Source organism: Oncorhynchus tshawytscha, linkage group LG15 (assembly GCF_018296145.1).
Source record: "Oncorhynchus tshawytscha isolate Ot180627B linkage group LG15, Otsh_v2.0, whole genome shotgun sequence".
Taxonomy (NCBI): Eukaryota; Metazoa; Chordata; class Actinopteri; order Salmoniformes; family Salmonidae; genus Oncorhynchus; species Oncorhynchus tshawytscha.
The window spans coordinates 14527170-14545569 of NC_056443.1; the positions used below are offsets into that span (position 1 = coordinate 14527170).

Genomic DNA, 18400 nt, shown 5'->3' on the forward strand with positions numbered 1-18400 from the left:
CATAGTTCAATTATTTTAATGTTGCAGTACAAATACACATTTACTTAGACTTTTGACTCTGTGCCTGTGCTTTAAGGACCTTGACAACAATCTTCTGCTCCTCAATCAGGAAAGCACGCTTGATCCTGTGGTAGACAGAAGGGTGAAGGTTAGTGGATCAGTTAACTGAGATGTTCAGGACATGCCTTTAATGGTTACTTTACAAATACTGACCAAATGTCAACACTAAGAAAAATCGAATGAATGCATGTTGCAAAGACCATTGCAGAAACATCCATCTTTAGTTTTTGCACATAGGAAGTGTCACTGCTTTTAACAGCACACCCCAGGACAAATCTCCCAAAGTGATACTAGTTGACAAAACCAGCTAAAACCATCATCTACTTAAATCACAATTGAACAGTTAGGGAGAGATGTGATCAGGATCAGACTTGACTAAAGAATGTAGTTTTTAATCCTAACACATGGAACTCACAAGACCAGAGGCTGCTGAAGCAAACAAACTGCACTTAAATTGCTATGGATAGAAATTCAACTACAGCTGGCTGGCGTCTTGAATAGAACATCTTTCTGGCATAGTTAGTCCAATATGCAAAAGTAAACATTATCAACCAGAACCACCCATGGGGCAGGATTAGGGCTGTTACGGTAATTGAATATCCATGTCACTGAGTTATGGATGAAGAGTCATTTCAGGATTTATTTTTATAAACGTAATTTTCATGTTGATAAACTACCCAATAGTGGGAGTTCACTAATGATAAGCAATTGTTTTGCTAAATTAATCTGTCTTTCCAACTGATGATACACAGGGGTGTAGAGCGCTATAGGCTATGGCACTTCAGTGAAAAAAGTTTGTGGACTTTATTTCTTTGCGTGCTAGTAAATAGATCTTTCAAAAACAGTGTCAGATTGAATAATTAATCAACAAGGTTGTCCAGTCTCCGAGGCCTATAATGTGCTAATGTGTCAATTGGAACCGCTGTCATTTGGTTAAAAAAAATAATTTCATTGATTGTATTACAAAATGTACAGGTCTCGTTCTGAGTGAAAACGTTATTTGCAGAGTTAACCACCTGCCACACTTCTGAGAAACAAGTTTTGGTTTATTTCATACCATAATTTACATGCACCATGTGAGCATGTGTCTGGTTTCTGTCCTGTTAAGTCCGTTTATTTTTATATATAGACACAGCAAAATAATAGTTCCTCACAGTATTTTAAAAAATCCTTCACTCTCCCACTTGAAAATCAGCGTCGTCGCTGATAAATAGGCAACTGACATGTTACGTGTCTTTGTTATTTTAAGGATTGTCGATTTCATCGGCATACATAGCGCTCTCCTTCACACTTTCCTTGTCAATTGATTATCTTAGTGCCTACTTTTGGAAAGCCTAAGGTTTGGCTAGTTTAAAAATATATGTTTTAAAGATAAAATATTTGCTCTAGAGGCTTTGATTGGCGGGTGATTTTACTATGGTGTGCCAATTCTCCATGGGCGTATATAATTCCATTCAGTAAGTAGCCTGTCTGGACACCATGTAATCCTGACTAGTCTCCCAGTCCCTGAGGCTGAAAAACAGCCCCACAGCATGATGCTGCCGCCATGTTTCCGCCAGATGTGACAACAGGCATTCAGGACAAAGAGTTCAATCTTGGTTTTATCAGACCAGAGAATCTTGTGTCGCATAGTCAGAGTCTTTAGGTGCCTTTTTGCAAACTCCAAGCAGGCTGTCAAGTGCCTTTACTGAGGAGTGGCTTCCATCTGGCCACTACCATAAATGCCTGATTGGTGGAGTGCTGCAGAGATGGGAGAACCTTCCAGAAGGACAACCATCACAACAGAGGAACTCTATAGCTCTGTCAGAGCGACCATCGGGTTCTCGGTAATCTCCCTGACCAAGGCCCTTCATCGATTGCTCAGTTTGGCCAGCGGTCAGCTCGAGGAAGCCTCTTGGTGGTACAAACTTATTAAAATTTAAGAATGACGGATGCCATAGTGTTCTAGGGGACCTTCCATGCTGTAGACATTTTTTGGTACCCTTCCCAAGATCTGTGCCGACACAATCCTGTCTCTGAGCTCTACGGACAATTCCTTTGACCTCACGGCTTAGTTTTGCTGAAATTCACTGTCAACTGAGGGCCCTTAAATAGACAGGTGTGTGTGCCTTTCCAAATCATGCCCAATCAATTGTATTAACCACAGATGGACTCCAATCAAGTTGTAGAAACATCAAGGATGATCAATGGAAACCAGATGCACCTGAGCTCAATTTCAAGTCTCATAGCATAGGGTGTGAATAATTATGTAAAGTTGTCTTATATAATACAAAAATGTCTAAATCTGTTTTCACTTTGTCATTATGGGGTATAATACCAGTCTGTTCCAACGACTTTAAAAGCCTTTACAGCATAGCAAAGACTAAAAACAGACAAATGTGAAATTGCTTTATCTGACATTTTGCGGTTGAGTGAGGCTTGGAGCTCACTGAATCAGTATAAACATTCACTCAAACAGGCAACAGAAGCAGGATCTCTTATTTCTGTAGCTGTACATGGAATATTTAATAAAGCCAAGCATATTTATGGTAGGCTATTAAATTAGACCTATAGACCTTAAATTGAGGAAACCAACTTCCGTAAACAATCAAGGCAAGGGCTGTTCAATCGCCTCACTCCGTTGCTGCCTCTGTCGCATCGTTCTCAACACCAATATGCTGGATAACTTATCTATTTTGCACATAGCATTTATCAAATATACACAGATATATATACACACACAACTTCAAACAGGTGCATAGATTTGAGCACAGCCACGCAATCTCCATAGACAAACTTACAGTAGAATGGCCTTGCTGTAACTTTCACCTCGGCACCATCATAGGACTCCACCTTTCCAACAAGTCCGTTTGTAAAATGTCTGCCCTGCTAGAGCTACCCCCCGTCAACTGCAAAAGCTATTATTGTGAAGTGGAAACATCTAGGCACAACAATGGCTCAGGCGCAAAGTGGTAGGCCACACAAGCTCACAGAACGGGACCACCAAGTGCTGTATCGCGTAAGAACTATGTCCTCTGTTGAAACTCACTAGAGTTCCAAATGGCATCTGGAAGCAACATCAGCACAAGAACTGTTCGTCGGGAGCTTCATGAAATGGGTTTCTGTGGTCGAGCAGCTGCATACAAGCCTAAGATTACCAAGCGCAATGCCAAGTGTCGCTGGAGTGGGGTAAATCTCTCAGCCTTTGGATTCTGGAGCAGTGGAAACGCCTTCGAGTGATGAAACACACTTAACCATCTGGCAGTCCGAGAGATATCTGGGTTTGGCGGATTCCAGGAGAACACTACCTGACCCAATGCAGTGTACCAACTAGAGGTCGAGCGATTAATCGGAATGGCCGATTAATTAGGGCCGATTTCAAGTTTTCATAACAATTGGAAATCGGTATGTTTGGACACCTTTATTTAACTAGGCAAGTCCGGTAACCTCTTGGGGCTAGGGGGCAGAATTTTCACTTTTGGATAAATAGCGTGCCCAATTTCAACTTCCTGCTACTCATGCCAAGAATATAAGATATGCATATTATACATAGATTTGGATAGAAAACACTGACATTTCTAAAACTGTTTGAATCATGTCTGTGAGTATAACAGAACTTATGTAGCAGGCAAAACCCAGAGGATTAACTGTTCAGAATCCCCCCCCCTCTGTTCCCTGAGTTGTCACTGCCAAGGGATATTTCATAGGAACCTGTTTTCAGTTCCTTCCGCTTCCACTGGATGTCACCAGTCTTTGGAATTTGGTTGAGGTTATTCCTTTGTGCAATGAAGAATTAGGCCAACTTGGAACTGGGTAACACTTTTGTGAGTTGCGCAAGATGCGAAAAGCTCTGGCTCTGTCGTAACCGGCCGCGGGAGGTCCGTGGGGCGACGCACAATTGGCCTAGCGTGGTCCGGGTTAGGGAGGGCTTGGCCGGTAGGGATATCCTTGTCTCATCGAGACTCCTGTGGCGGGCCGGGCGCAGTGCACGTTAACCAAGGTTGCCAGGTGCTTCCTCCGACACATTGGTGCAGCTGGCTTCCGGGTTGGATGCGCGCTGTGTTAACTTGGGCAGTATTTTCACTTTGGATGAATTGCGTGCCCATAGTGAACTGTGTCCTAGATTTTTTTTTTTTTTCCACCTTTATTTAACCAGGTAGGCAGTTGAGAACAAGTTCTCATTTACAATTGCGACCTGGCCAAGATAAAGCAAAGCAGTTCGACACATACAACGACACAGAGTTACACATGGAGTAAAACAAACATACAGTCAATAATACAGTATAAACAAGTCTAAATACGATGTGAGCAAATGAGGTGAGATAAGGGAGGTAAAGGCAAAAAAAGGCCATGGTGGCAAAGTAAATACTATATAGCAAGTAAAACACTGGAATGGTAGATTTGCAATGGAAGAATGTGCAAAGTAGAAATAAAAATAATGGGGTGCAAAGGAGCAAAATAAATTAATTAATTAAATACAGTAGGGAAAGAGGTAGTTGTTTGGGCTAAATTATAGGTGGGCTATGTACAGGTGCAGTAATCTGTGAGCTGCTCTGACAGTTGGCGCTTAAAGCTAGTGAGGGAGATAAGTGTTTCCAGTTTCAGAGAATTCTTCAGAGATAATTCTAGATTGCTAATATATGCATATTATTATTACTATTGGATAGAAAACAAGTTTCTAAAACTGTTTGAATTATGTCTGGGAGTACAACAGAACTCATAGGGCAGGCAATCTTCCAAATTTTGACGTCATCGCCCCCTCCTTTCCCAACAAGATATGGATCTGGTAGCACTTCCTACCCCTTCCAGTAGATGTCCTCATTCAGTAGAAAGTGGAATGGAGCATTTGCTGTGAACTTTGACCGAATGGGAGGGGAAATAGTCAGTGTCCCGACAGAATGCCATTTTCCTGTGGCGCATTGCTCTGTGGGTGCTACCGCCGTTCCATTTTGGCTCCAGCTGAAAACGTATTATCCGGTTGGAACGTTATTGGATATATATGATAATAACATCCTGAAGATTGATTCACTACTTAGTTTGACCAGTTTATTCGACCTGGAATATATATTTTGGAAGTTTTTGTGCGAGTTATCCTGGACCAGCAGTCAGCTCACGTGCCCAAAAACTGAAAGTGATAGCAAATGCAGCTACTTGGACACTGGTATTGGACATTATGGAACAAAATTTATTGTGGAACTAGGACTCCTTGCACTACATTCTGATGAAAGATCATCAAAGGGAATATTTGTTGTAATTTCGTATTTCTGTTGACTCCAACATGGCGGAGAAATACTTTTACGTTTGAGCACTGTCTCAGATTATTGCAATGTTAGGCTTTTTCCGTAACATTTTTTAAAAAATCTGACACAGCGGTTGCATTAAGAACCAGTGCATCTTTAATTATATCTTTAATATTTTTAATTATATTATATCTATAACAGTATATCTGTTCTGGCGTAGCTTTCTATAATTCCTCCGGATATTTTGGAGGCAGTTCTGAACATGGCGTCAATGTAAACCGAGATTTGTGGATATAAATATCCATATTATCGAACAAAACATAAATGTATTGTGTAACATGTCATATGAGTGTCATCTGATGAATATTTTCAAAAGGTTAGTGATTCATTTTAGCTCTAATCCTGCTTTTGTGACTATCTTTGGCTGGAAAAAATGGCTGCGTTTTCCCTTTGATTTGGTGGTGGTCTAACATAAATATATGTTGTGTTTTCGCTGTAAAACATTTTAAAAATCGGACATGATGGGTAGATGAACAAGATGTTTATCTTTCATTTGAGGTATTGGACTTGTTAATGTGCGAAAGTTAAATATTTCTAAAGAATATTTTTAAATTCCCTGGGCCACCTTTTCAGCTGAATGGGGGGGTGGAGTTCCCTGAGGGAGCTCCCGTAACAGGTTTTAAGAAGCAGTGCGGCTTGGTTGGGTTGTGTATCGGAGGACGCATGACTTTCAACCTCAGTTTCTCCCGAGCCCGTACGGGAGCTGTAGCGATGAGACAAGATAGTAGCTACTAAACAATTGGATACCACGAAATTAGCGAGAAAACGTGGTAAAAATTTCAAATAATACCTAAAGTTGTATTACAAAAGTTCCAGAGCCCGGACTTGAACCCGATCAAACATCTCTGGAGAGACCTGAAAATAGCTGTGCAGCGACACACTCCATCCAACCTGACAGCACTTGAGGGTTTTGCACAGAACAAGGGGAGAAACTCCGCAAATACAGGTGTGCCAAGCTTGTAGCATCATACCCAAGAAGACTCTAGGCTGTAATCACTGCCAAAGGTGCTTCAACAAAGTACAGAGTAAAGGGTACTTATGTAAATGTGATAGGTTTTTAGAATTTATTGCAAATGTTGAAAAAATAACAAATAAAGTTTTTGCTTTGTCATTATGGTGTGTTGTGTGTAGATTAAATTGGGTTTGTTCCTCTTCAAACAATTTTAGAGTAAGGCTGTAACATAACATTTGGAAAAAGTCAAGAGGTCTGAATACTTTCCGAACACTGTATAGGCTACTGTATCAATCTATTTGTTCATGTCATCACACAACATGAGTCATTCATGCTAGTCATTCATGTACATAGTAGGCAGTTTATGTAGTACGCTAGTATGGGTAGTTGTAGTCATGCACCCATCACATTTTGCTAGATATTTATCTTATAAACTGTACATTTCACCCGACATACAACACTTGGTACAGATTCTTCATAAGGCGGTGTTTTGGATATATTCTTACCTATCACGTACACACTTCGCACACATGGCACCGCCGTAGGCCCTGCTGACGTGCTTCTTTGTCTTTGAGAGCCTCATCAGGACCTGGGGTCTCACTGCCCGGATCTTTAAGACAAACAAATGCTTGTGAGCAGATGTAACAAAACCTGAACCCAGGTTAATGTTCAGGAGAAACATGGGAGAAACCATTTTGAAACAAAGTGAAATGCCACAGCCATTGTTAAAGGAGAAGTTCACTTTATTTTAACAAAATCTCAAATGACAGTACGTTAGAAGAGCCTAGACACTTTCTGCGATCTCACCTGTTTACAAAACACGTTTTTTTTTATCTGTAACATATTACATTCTGGCTGTCTCCTACCAGCTGTGGGGGCTACACAGAAACATCACAGCTGGTTGGAGTCCGCTGGAGTCGCACAAAACTGAATACAACAAAGGATAAAGTTCTGAATGACAAATCCATGCGTACAAGAGTAAAGACCTACATCAGTATACTGAGAGCGTTGCAGTTTTAAAGTACGTATTTGGATGTTTTCGGAGCCTTTGCCTACAACCGCTGAACGAGCACGAGGAAGTATATCGCTGGAGTAGTAAGTTACCCAAAAGTGAAAACTTCACAAAAGTGTCTGGGCACGTCTATAACATTGAACAGATCAATTCAAATAAGGCGAAATTGTCCTTAAAGATTGTTTAATAACATGCCACCTTCACTTTGCTAAAATAGAAGTCAGTTCTATTTGTGACGCAGATAGCGCTGCAAGTCCTCCCTCTCCCATCTCATTGGTTTATAGAAGCAGGCACCCACGTGCCATCTCCTTATTGGTTATACCCAAGTGGGTGACTGAAAGACGAACGAGGTCAGTGGCGGTAACGCACCCAATTTACAAAAGTTGCCAATCGCAATATAAAGTCGAGAAGAAAAAGCCTAGGAGAGATGACTAGAAGCGATTCGGTTGACCGTTTCATGTGTGGATTAATTGTCGGGAGTAAAGGACCTTGTGCATTTCAGGTAAAATAACTCAATGTATATATCCCAGGACAAATTAGCTAGCAATTGCAAGCTAGCTAAATAGGGCAAATTAGCTAGCAATTGCAAGCTAGCTAGCTAAATTGCCATAAATGTTTAATGCTTTTTGACCTGTCCCCAAATTAATGTAATTGGTTCAGAGTTTGTTTTGATATTTTTTTTGTATACACACATACATAGTATGTATACTACCGTTCAAAAGTTTGGGGTCACTTAGAAATGTCCTTGATTTTGAAAGAAAAGCTCATTTTATCAGAAACAGTGTAGACATTGTTAATGTTGTAAATGACTATTGTAGCTGGACAGATTTTTTTTATGGAATATCTACACAGGCGTACAGAGGCCCATTGTCAGCAACAATCACTCCTGTGTTTATCATTTTACAAGGATAATTGATCATTAGAAAATCCTTTTCCGAATTGAGCGACTCTGGAATGCTGGCCTTCCAGGCAGAGTTCCTCTGTCCAGTGTCTGTTCTTTTTCCCATCGTAATCTTTTCTTTTTATTGGCCAGTCTGAGATATGGCTGCTTCGTTGCAACTCTGCCTAGAAGGCCAGCATCCCGGAGTTGCCTCCTCAGTGTCATTTACAAAGTCTACACTATTTCTGATCAATTTATGTTATTTTAAATGGACAAACGTGCTTTTCTTTCAAAACCAGGGACATTTCGAAGTGACCTCAAACTTTTGAACGGTGGTGGTAGTAAAATATATATATACACAGATTTTAATACATATATATTAATATATGTGTGTTTGCGCACAGTGAATGGACGTCTCTTCAAACTGGTGAATTTGTCTATTTCAGACAACGGGTGTATGCAATCGCCAAAGGCAAACATTGGCAGTAGGTAGAATGGCCATACTGAAGAACTCTGTGACTTTTAATGTGGCCGTGTCATAGGAGACCACCTTTCCAACAAGTGTCAAATTTCTGCTCTTCTAGAGCTGCCCCGGTCAACTGCAAGTGCAGTTATTGTGAAGAGGAATCATCTAGGAGCAACAACGGCTCAGCCGCAAAGTGGTAGGCCGCACAAGCTCAGAACCGCTGAGAGCTGAAGCACGTAAAAATAGCCTGTCCTCGGTTGCCACACTCACCACCGACTTCCAAACTGTCTCTGGAAGCAACGTCAGCGCAATAATTGTTCGCCGAGATTCCATGGCCGAGCAGCCACGATCCTAAGATCACCATACGCAAAGTCAAGCGTCAGCTAGACTGGTGTAAAGTTCTGGTGCATTGGAATTGCTTTCTCTATAATGATGTCCCACGCTTCACCACCTGTCAGTCCGACGGACTAATCTGGGGTTGGCCGATGCCAGGAGAATGCTACCTGCCTGAACACAGTGCCAACTGTAAAGTTTGGTGGAAGAGGAATAATGGTTTTGGCTAGGCCCCTTAGTTCCAGTGAAGAGATTTTAACGCTAGAGCATATGACATTCTAGACAATTCTAGATGCTTCCAACTCTGTGGCAACAGTTTGGGGAAGGCCCTTTCCTGTTTCAGCATGACAATGCCCCCATGCAGAAAGTGGGGTCCATACAGAAATGGTTTGTCGAGATCCGTGTTGAAGAACTTGACCAGCCTGCACAGGGACCTGAACTTAACGCCGAGGGTGAAGCTCGCAACCTGCTCCACTACAGCCCCGTCGATGATGGTGGGGCGTGTTCGTGCCTCCTTTTCCTGTAGTCCACAACCATCTCCTTTATCCCAAAGGGATCAAGACAAAGGAGATGATTGTGGACTTAAAAAAACACTTTATTTAACTAGGTAAGTCAATTAAGAACAAATTCTTATTTTCAATGACTGCCTAGCAACAGTGGGTTAACTGCCTTGTTCAGGGGAAGAACGACAGATTTTGCCTCGTCAGCTCAGGGATTTGATCTCGCAACCATTCGGACTACAGGAAAAGGAGGACCAAGCACGCCCTCATTCTCATTGACGGTGCTGTAGTGGAGCAGGTTGAGAGCTTTAAGTTCCTTGGTGTCCATATCAAAAAACTAACATGGTCCAAGCACACAAAGACAGTCATGAAGAGGGCATGACAAAACCTATTCGCCCTCATGAGACTGAAAAGATTTGGCATGGGTCCTCAGATCCTCAAAAGGTTCTACAGCTACACCATCCTGACTTGTTGCATCACTGCAGAGTATGGCAACTGCTCATTCTCCACTGCAAGGCACTACAGAGAGTAGTACGCACAGCCCAGTACATCACCCGGGCCAAGCTTCCTGCCACCCATGACCTCTATACCAGGTAGTGTCAGAGGTAGCCGGAGTGCAAAGTCAAGGTTCAAGGGGCTTCTAAGCGGCTTTGATCCCCAAGCCATAAGACTCCTGACAATCTAATAAAATGGCTATCCAGACTATTTGGATTGCCCACACCACTGATCCTGTTATTATCTATGCATAGTCACTAATAACTCTAGCTACATATTACCTCGACTAACCGGTAGCCCCTGTATATAGTCTCGCTATTGTTACTTTACTGCTGCTCTTTAATTACTTGCTCCTTTTATTTCTTAATCCTATTTTTTAAACTGCATTGTTGGTTAGGGGCTTGTAAGTAAGCATTTCACTGTAAGTTAATACACCTCTTGTAGTCGGCGCATATGACTAATACAATTTGATCAAACACATTTGGGATGAAAATAAGAATTTGTTCTTAACTGACTTGCCTGGTTAAATAAAAGTATCTGGCCCAAAATCAGTGTGCAACCTCACTAATGCTCTTGTGGCTCAATGGAAGGAAGTCCCCGCAGCAATATTCCAACATTTAGTGGAGAAAGCCTTCCCAGGCGAGTGGAGGCTGTTATAGCAGCAAAGGGTGGACCAACTCCATATTAATGCCGATGGTTTTGGAATGAGATAGTCGAGCAGTAGTCCACATACTTTGTCATTCATTTAGTGTTTTCACTACTACAGTAACAGACCTGAAAAAAAATGGTGTATATTATGCAGTGGGATAGGATGTACATAGGACAATACTTACTCCACGCAGTCTACCAGGGCATATTCCGCATGCAGACTTGGGTGCCTTGCCCACCTTCTTGGTGTACAGGTACACAATGCGGTTACCAGGAGTCCGGGACCTGTAAGTGAGGAATTACACATTGCAAAGTTGGTAACAATATTTTGAGGGATGAAAACATGCTCACATTAGTTTTCCAAAGACTACTTTTTATTTAAAATCCAGAGCTAGCTAGATACAACCACGTGCAAGCCAGTACTAACGTTACTAACCGTGTAGGTCACAATAAAGAAACATGCACTGTAGTAACTAAGAATGGCACAGAAGCCAAGGGAATAGCAACAAGCCAATGGAATTAGCTAGCTATAGCTACATGCTAGTTACTTACAGCCTAGTTTTGTTGGAGGCGGTGTTGTAGGACAATCTACGACGGTAAGTTAGGCGCTGGACCATGTTGATACCTGGTAAATACATGATTAGTAGTATAACGTGTAACTCCGATTGATTACATTATTACCTTCCTAGATAATTTACTAGCTAGCTCGTTCATTAAAAAATGCTATCGGGGACTGCCGATGGCGTCATCACTGCGCAAGACTGTGTAACCAAGTAAACGAAGTAGTAGATATGCTACCTAGCAAACGTATCAAGATTAAAACGTTTGATTTTACGTGAAAGAACACACCCTAGTTTGTCAATTTAAGGCAGCAAAACTGCAATGGCATTTTTCTTGTAGTTACCAAAATTGAGACATTTTTGCTTTGGGCTAATGTTACTGAAGATATACTACTTAATTAAGAGGGCCATGACAAAGTACTAGGATAACATGAAATATCATCATCAACGTGTTAACGGCTTCTAACACTGGAAATATAATCTTTGAAATACGATTTGTCGTAGTATATAAACACAGATTACAACAGATTATTTAAACTAAATATAAGCGAGAAAATTTAGGACGCCATACCTTCTATTAATGTAACCGGAAAAGGAAGGACTAAAGTCGCTACCTTAGAATTTGAAGTTTTTCTTCTTCCCTGTGAGTTTCCAGCAGACTGGACGTTGTGTTGCGTATTGTTGCCTTTCGCAGGTCGGCGTGAGAATTGCACGTTTATATATCTAATAGCCTCACACCCGTAGGTGCAGGCCGGTGCATTGGCCTCATTTATAAACCTTAGGAACATACACAATATAGGGCAAAATGTACGTGCGTCATGCAGAAATGGCCATTTATTACTTGACGTAAGAATGTGCATACCTCCCCACACACTTTAGACCATGCTTACACACATCTGCTAGTGGTTGAGATATTGTAGTGCAAGCTGGCAAGTATTTTGTGCAAATGGAGATATGCTGAAAAGCTTATTCATAAAAACAGGAAAACATTATTAACAAGAATGCAACAATTTGCCATTAGTGAGAAGAGAGAAAATCTATGTAAATGTTTTAAAAATATAAAATAAATAGACATAGGAATCTTATAATTAGACATAGGAATCTTTTTCCACCTTTTTTTTCACAACCATTGCACAATATATTCTTCACATGTTCTGGCCCTGATGGGTTCATTATCCCGAAGGAGCCATACAACAAATTACCATGCACATCTCTTGTTTAATTTGGCTCCTGAGTGTGGCAGTGGTCTAAGGCACTGCATGTCAGTGCTAGAGGCATCACTACAGACCCTGGTTTGATTCCAGGCTGTATCACAACCGGCTGTGATTGCGAGTCCCATAGGGAGGTGCACAATTGTCCCAGCTTTGTTAGGGTTTGGCTGGTGTAGGCCGTCATTGTAAAGAAGAATTTGTTCTTAAATCAAATTTTATTTGTCACATGCGCCGAATACAATGCTTTCTTTACAAGCCCTTAACCAACAATGCTTTAAGAAGTTAAGTTAAAAAATAGATACGTTAAAAAAAGAAAGAAAATAAAAGTAGCTAATAATAAAATAGCAGCAGTAAAATAACTATAGCAATAGCGAGGCTATATACAGGGGGTACAGAGTCAATGTGCGGTGGCACCGGTTAGTCGAGGTAATTGAGGTAATATGTAGGTAGAGTTAAAGTGACCATGCATAGATAATAAACAAAGAGTAGCAGCAGTGTAAAAGAGGGGTCTGGGTAGTCCTTTGATTAGCTGTTCAGGAGTCTTATTGCTTGGGGGTAGAAGCTGTTAAGAAGCTCTTTGGACCTAGACTTGGCGCTCCGGTAATGCTTGCCGTGGGGTAGCAGAGAGAACAGTCTATGACTAGGGTGGCTGGAGTCATTGACCATTTTTAGGGCCTTCCTCTTTTTATTTATTTTTTATTCACCGTTTTTTAACCAGGTTGGCTAGTTGAGAACAAGTTCTCATTTACAACTGCGACCTGGCCAAGATAAAGCAAAGCAGTGCAACACAAAAAACAACACAGAGTTATACATGGAATAAACAAACATACAGTCAATAACACAATAGAAAAAAATAAAATAAGTGCATGTACAGTGTGTAAATGAGGTAAGATAAGATAAGGTAAGGTAATAAATAGCCCATAGTGGCGAAATAATTACAATTTAGCATTTTAAACACTGGAGTGATAGATGTGCAGAAGATGAATGTGCAAACAGAGATACTGGGGTGCAAAGGAGCAACAAACAAACAAATAACAGTATAGGGATGAGGTAGTTGGATGGGCTGTTTACAGATGGGCTAAGTACAGGTGCAGTGATCTGTGAGCTGCTCTGACAGATGGTGCTTAAAGTTAGTGAGGGAGATATGAGTCTCCAGCTTCAGTGATTTTTGCAATTAGTTCCAGTCATTGGCAGCAGAGAACTGTAAGGAAAGGCGGCCAAAGGAAGAATTGACTTTGGGGGTGACCAGTGAAATATACCTGCTGGACGGTGTGCTACGGGTGGGTGCTGCTATGGTGACCAGTGAGCTGAGATAAGGTGGGGCTTTACCTAGCAAAGACTGATTACCTGTAGCCAGTGGGTTTGGCGATGAATATGAAGCGAGGGCTAGCCAACGAGAGCATACAGGTCGCAGTGGTGGGTAGTATATGGGGCTTTGGTGACAAAACGGATTGCACTGTGGTAGACTGCATCCAATTTGCTGAGTAGAGTGTTGGAGGCTATTTTGTAAATGACATCGCCGAAGTCAAGGATCGGCAGGATAGTATGTTTTAGGAGGGTCTGTTTGGCAACATGAGTGAAGGAGGCTTTGTTGCGAAATAGGAAGCCGATTCTAGATTTAATTTTGTATTGGAGATGCTTAATGTGAGTCTGGAAGGAGAGTTTGCAGTCTAACCAGACACCTAGAATATGTGGACAACTCCAAATACCTAAGTCAGAACCGTCTAGAGTAGTGATGCTAGTCGGCCGGGCGAGTGAAGGGCAGCGATCGGTTGAAGAGCATGCATTTAGTTTTACTAGCATTTAAGAGAAGTTGGAGGCCACGGAAGGAGTGTTGTATGGCATTGAAGCTTGTTTGGAGGTTAGTTAACACAGTGTCCAAAGAAGGGCCAGAAGTATACAGTGTCGTATATAGTGTCGTCTGCGTAGAGGTGGATCAGAGAATCACCAGCAGCAAGAGCGACATCATTGATGTATACAGAGAAAAGAGTTGGCCCGAGAATTGAACCCTGTGGCACCCCCATAGAGACTGCCAGAGGTCCGGACAACAGGCCCTACGATTTCACACACTGAACTCTGTCTGAGAAGTAGTTGGTGAACCAGGCGAGGAAGTCATTTGAGAAACCAAGGCTGTTTAGTCTGCCGATAAGAATGTGGTGATTGACAGAGTCGAAAGCCTTGGCCAGGTCGATGAATGCAGCTGCACAGTAATTGTCTCTTATCAATGGCAATTATGATATCGTTTAGGACCTGGAGCGTGGCTGAGGTGCACCCATGACCAGCTCAGAAGCCAGATTGCATAGTGGAGCAGGTACAGTGGAGCATTTTAGAAAGAGGGGGTCCAGATCTGCTGATTTGTAGGGGCCCAGATTTTGCAGCTCTTTCAGAACATCAGCTATCTGGATGAAGGAGAAATTTTTATTTTTTATTTTACCTTTATTTAACTAGGCAAGTCAGTTAAGATCAAATTCTTATTTTCAATGACGGCCTAGGAAGAGTGGGTTACCTGCCTGTTCGGGGGCAGAACAACAGATTTGTACATTGTCAGCTCGGGGGTTTTGAACTTGCAACCTTCCAGTTACTAGTCCAACGCTCTAACTACTAGGCTACCCTGCCACCCTAAATGGGGGAGGCTTGGGCAAGTAGCTGCGGGGGGTGCAGGGCTGTTGACCGGGGTAGGGGTGGCCAGGTGGAAAGCATGGCCAGCTGTACATGAATGCTTATTGAACTTCTCAATTATTGTGGATTTATCAGTGGTGACAGTGTTTCCTAGCCTCAGTGCAGTGGGCAGCTGGGAGGAGGTGCTCTTATTCTCCATGGACTTTACAGTGTCCCAGAACGTTTTGGAGTTTGTTCTGCAGGATGCAAATTTCTATTTGAAAAAGCTATCCTTTGCTTTCCTAACTGCCTGTGTATATTGGTTCCTAACTTCCCTGAAAAGTTGCATATTGCGGGGGCTATTCGATGCTAATGACGTACGCCACCGAATGTCATTGTGCTGGTCAAGGGCAGTCAGGTCTGGAGTGAACCACGGGCAAGTCTGTTCCTGGTTCTACATTTTTTTAAATTGGGCATGCTTTAAGATTGTGAGGAATGCACTTTTAATGAATAACCAGGTGTCTTCTACTCACGGAATGAGTTCAATATCCTTCCAAGATACCCGGGCCAGGTTGATTATAAAGGCCTGCTCACTGAAGTGTTTTAGGGAGCGTTTGACAGTGATGAGGGGTGGTCGTTTGACCCCAGACCCATTACGGATGCAGGCAATGAGGCAGTGATCACTGAGATCGTGGTTGAAGACAGCAGAGGTGTATTTGGAGGGCAGGTTGGTTAGGATGATATCTATGAGGGTGCCTGTGTTTACGTATTTGGGGTTGTACCTGGTAGGTTCATTGATCATTTGTGTGAGATTGAGGGAATCAAGTTTAGATTTTTAGGATGGCCAGCCTTTCAAGCACTTCATGGCTACAGACGTGAGTGCTACTGGTCGGTAGTCATTTAGGCAGGTTACCTTAGTGTTCTTGGGCACAGGGACTATGTTAGTCTGTTTGAAACATGTTGGTATTACAGACTCAGTCAGGTTGAAAATGTCAGTGAAGACACTTGCCAGTTGGTCAGCACATGCTCGGAGTACACATCCTGGTAATCCATCTGGCCCTGCGGTCTTGTGAATGTTGACCAGTTTAAAGGTCTTCAACTGACTTGCCTAGTTAAATAAAGGTTAAATAAAAATAAAATAAATACATACAAGGAGTACCAGTACCGAGTCAATGTACAAGGTAGTTGAGGTAATGGAGTATGTATATGTAGGTAGGGGTAAAAGTGTCCAGGCAGTTAGGATATATAATAAACAGAGTAGCAGCAGCGTATGTGTGAGTGTGGTGTCAATGTGTGTGTTGTAGTGTCAGTGTAGTATATGTGAGTGCGTGGATAGAGTCAAGTGAGTGTGCATAGGGTCAGTGCAAAACAATTACGATCAATAAATAATAAAGGAGGTCATTGTAAATAGTCCAGGTAGCCATTTGATTAACTGTTCAGTAGTCTTATCGCTTGGGGTAGAAGCTGTTCAGGAGCCTTTTTGTCCCAGACTTAGCGCTCCGGTACCGCTTGCCGTGCGGTAGCACAGAGAACAGTCTATAACTTGGGCGGCTGTAGACTTTAACCATTTTTTGGGTCTTCCTCTGATACCGCCTAGTATAGAGGTCCTGGATGGCAGGGAGTTCGGCCCCAGTGATGTACTGGGCCGTACGTATTACCCTCTGTAGCGCCTTGTGGTCGGATGCCGAGCAGTTGCCATACGAAGCAGTGATGCAGCCAGTCATCATGCTCTTAATGGTGCAGCTGTAGAACTTTTTGAGGATCTGAGGGCCCTTTCCAAATCTATTCAGCCTCCTGAGGGGTAAGAGGCATTGTCGTGCCATTTCACGACTGTGTTGGTGTGTTTGGGCCATGATAGGGATGTGGACACAATATAACAACGCAGGATGAGACCCATATGCAGACACAGGAGGCAGATGGTTCGAGTCTCTGATATGTATTAAAATATAAGGGGCAGGCAAGAGGCAGGTCAAGGACAGGCAGAAGTTAGTAAACCAGGTCAGAGTCCGAAAGGTACAGGGCGACAGGCAGACTTGATGTCAGGGCAGGCAAAAAAGGTCGGAACCGGGAGGACTAGAAAAAACAGGCATAGGGAACAACACTCTGGTAGGCTTAACGAGACAAGATGAACTTGCAACAGGCAGACAGAAAACACCGGTATAAATACACAGGGGATAATGGGAACAAATGGGAGACACCTGGTGGGGGGTGAAGACAAGCCCAAGACAGGTGAAACGGATCAGGGTGTGACACACAGAGGAACTTGAAGCTCTCGACCCGCTCCACTACAGCCCTGTTGAAATGAATGGGGGCGTATTCGGCCCTCCGTTTCCTGTAGTCTACGATAAGCTGCTTTGTCATGCCCACACTGAGAGAGAGTTTGTTGTCCTGGCACCACACTGCTAGGTCTCTGACCTCCTCCCTATAGGCTGTCTGATCTTCGTCGGCGATCAGGCAGGCCTACCACCACTATGTTGTCTGCAAAAATGTGGTGTTGGAGTCGTGCTCAGCCATGCAGTCATGGGTGAACACGGAGTACAGGAGGGGACTGAGCAAGAATCGTGGATGTGTTGTTGTCTACCCTCACCATCTGGGAGGGCGGTCCGTCAGGAGGTCCAGGAGCCAGTTGCAGAGGAAGGAGTTCAGTCCCAGGGTCCTTAGCTTAGTGATCAGCTTGGAGGGCACTATGGTGCTGAACGCTGAGCTGTAGTCAAAGAACAGCATTCTCACGTTGGTGTTCCTTTTTGTCCAGGTGGGAAAGGGAAGAGTGCAGTGCAATAGAGATTGTGTCTTCTGTGGATCTGTTGGGGTGGGCCATGACCAGCCTTTCAAGGCCTTTTATGGCTACAGATGTGAGTTTTTTATTTCACCTTTATTTAACCAGGTAGGCCAGTTGAGAACAAGTTCTCATTTGCAACTGCGACCTGGCCAAGATAAAGCATAGCAGTGTGAGCAGACAACACAGAGTTACACATGGAATAAACAATTAACAAGTCAATAACACAGTAGAAAACAAAGGGGGGAGTCTATATACAATGTGTGCAAAAGGCATGAGGAGGTAGGCGAATAATTACAAGTGCTACGGGGCGGGGCGGTAGTCATTTAGGCAGGTTACCTTGGCGTTCTTGAACACATGGACTATGGTGGTCTACTTGAAACATGTAGGTTTACAGACTGGATCAGAGAGAGGTTGAAAATGTCAGTGAAGACACTTGCCGGCTGGTCAGCGCATGTTCTGAGTACATGTCCTGGAAATCTGTCTGAGTGTTTAAAGGTCTTACTCACATCGGCTATGGAGAGCGTGATCACACAGTCATCCGGAATAGCTGGTGCTCTCATACATGGTTTGGTGTTGCTTGCCTCGAAGCGATCATAGAAGGCATTTAGCTCGTCTGGTAGGCTTTCG

General features: G+C 42.8%; 1 protein-coding gene across 1 annotated transcript; it reads right to left on the reverse strand.

Moving 5' to 3' along the window:
• LOC112214482 (60S ribosomal protein L34) lies at nt 1-11829 on the reverse strand. Its single transcript, XM_024373252.2, has 5 exons — nt 11757-11829; nt 11178-11250; nt 10811-10910; nt 6798-6901; nt 1-125 (listed from the first exon to the last, which is right to left on the reverse strand). The coding sequence occupies exons 2-5, from the start codon at nt 11240-11242 to the stop codon at nt 41-43; spliced, it is 354 nt and encodes a 117-aa protein (XP_024229020.1). The 5' UTR covers nt 11243-11250; nt 11757-11829; the 3' UTR covers nt 1-40.
• Between the last annotated feature and the right edge of the window lie 6571 nt (nt 11830-18400).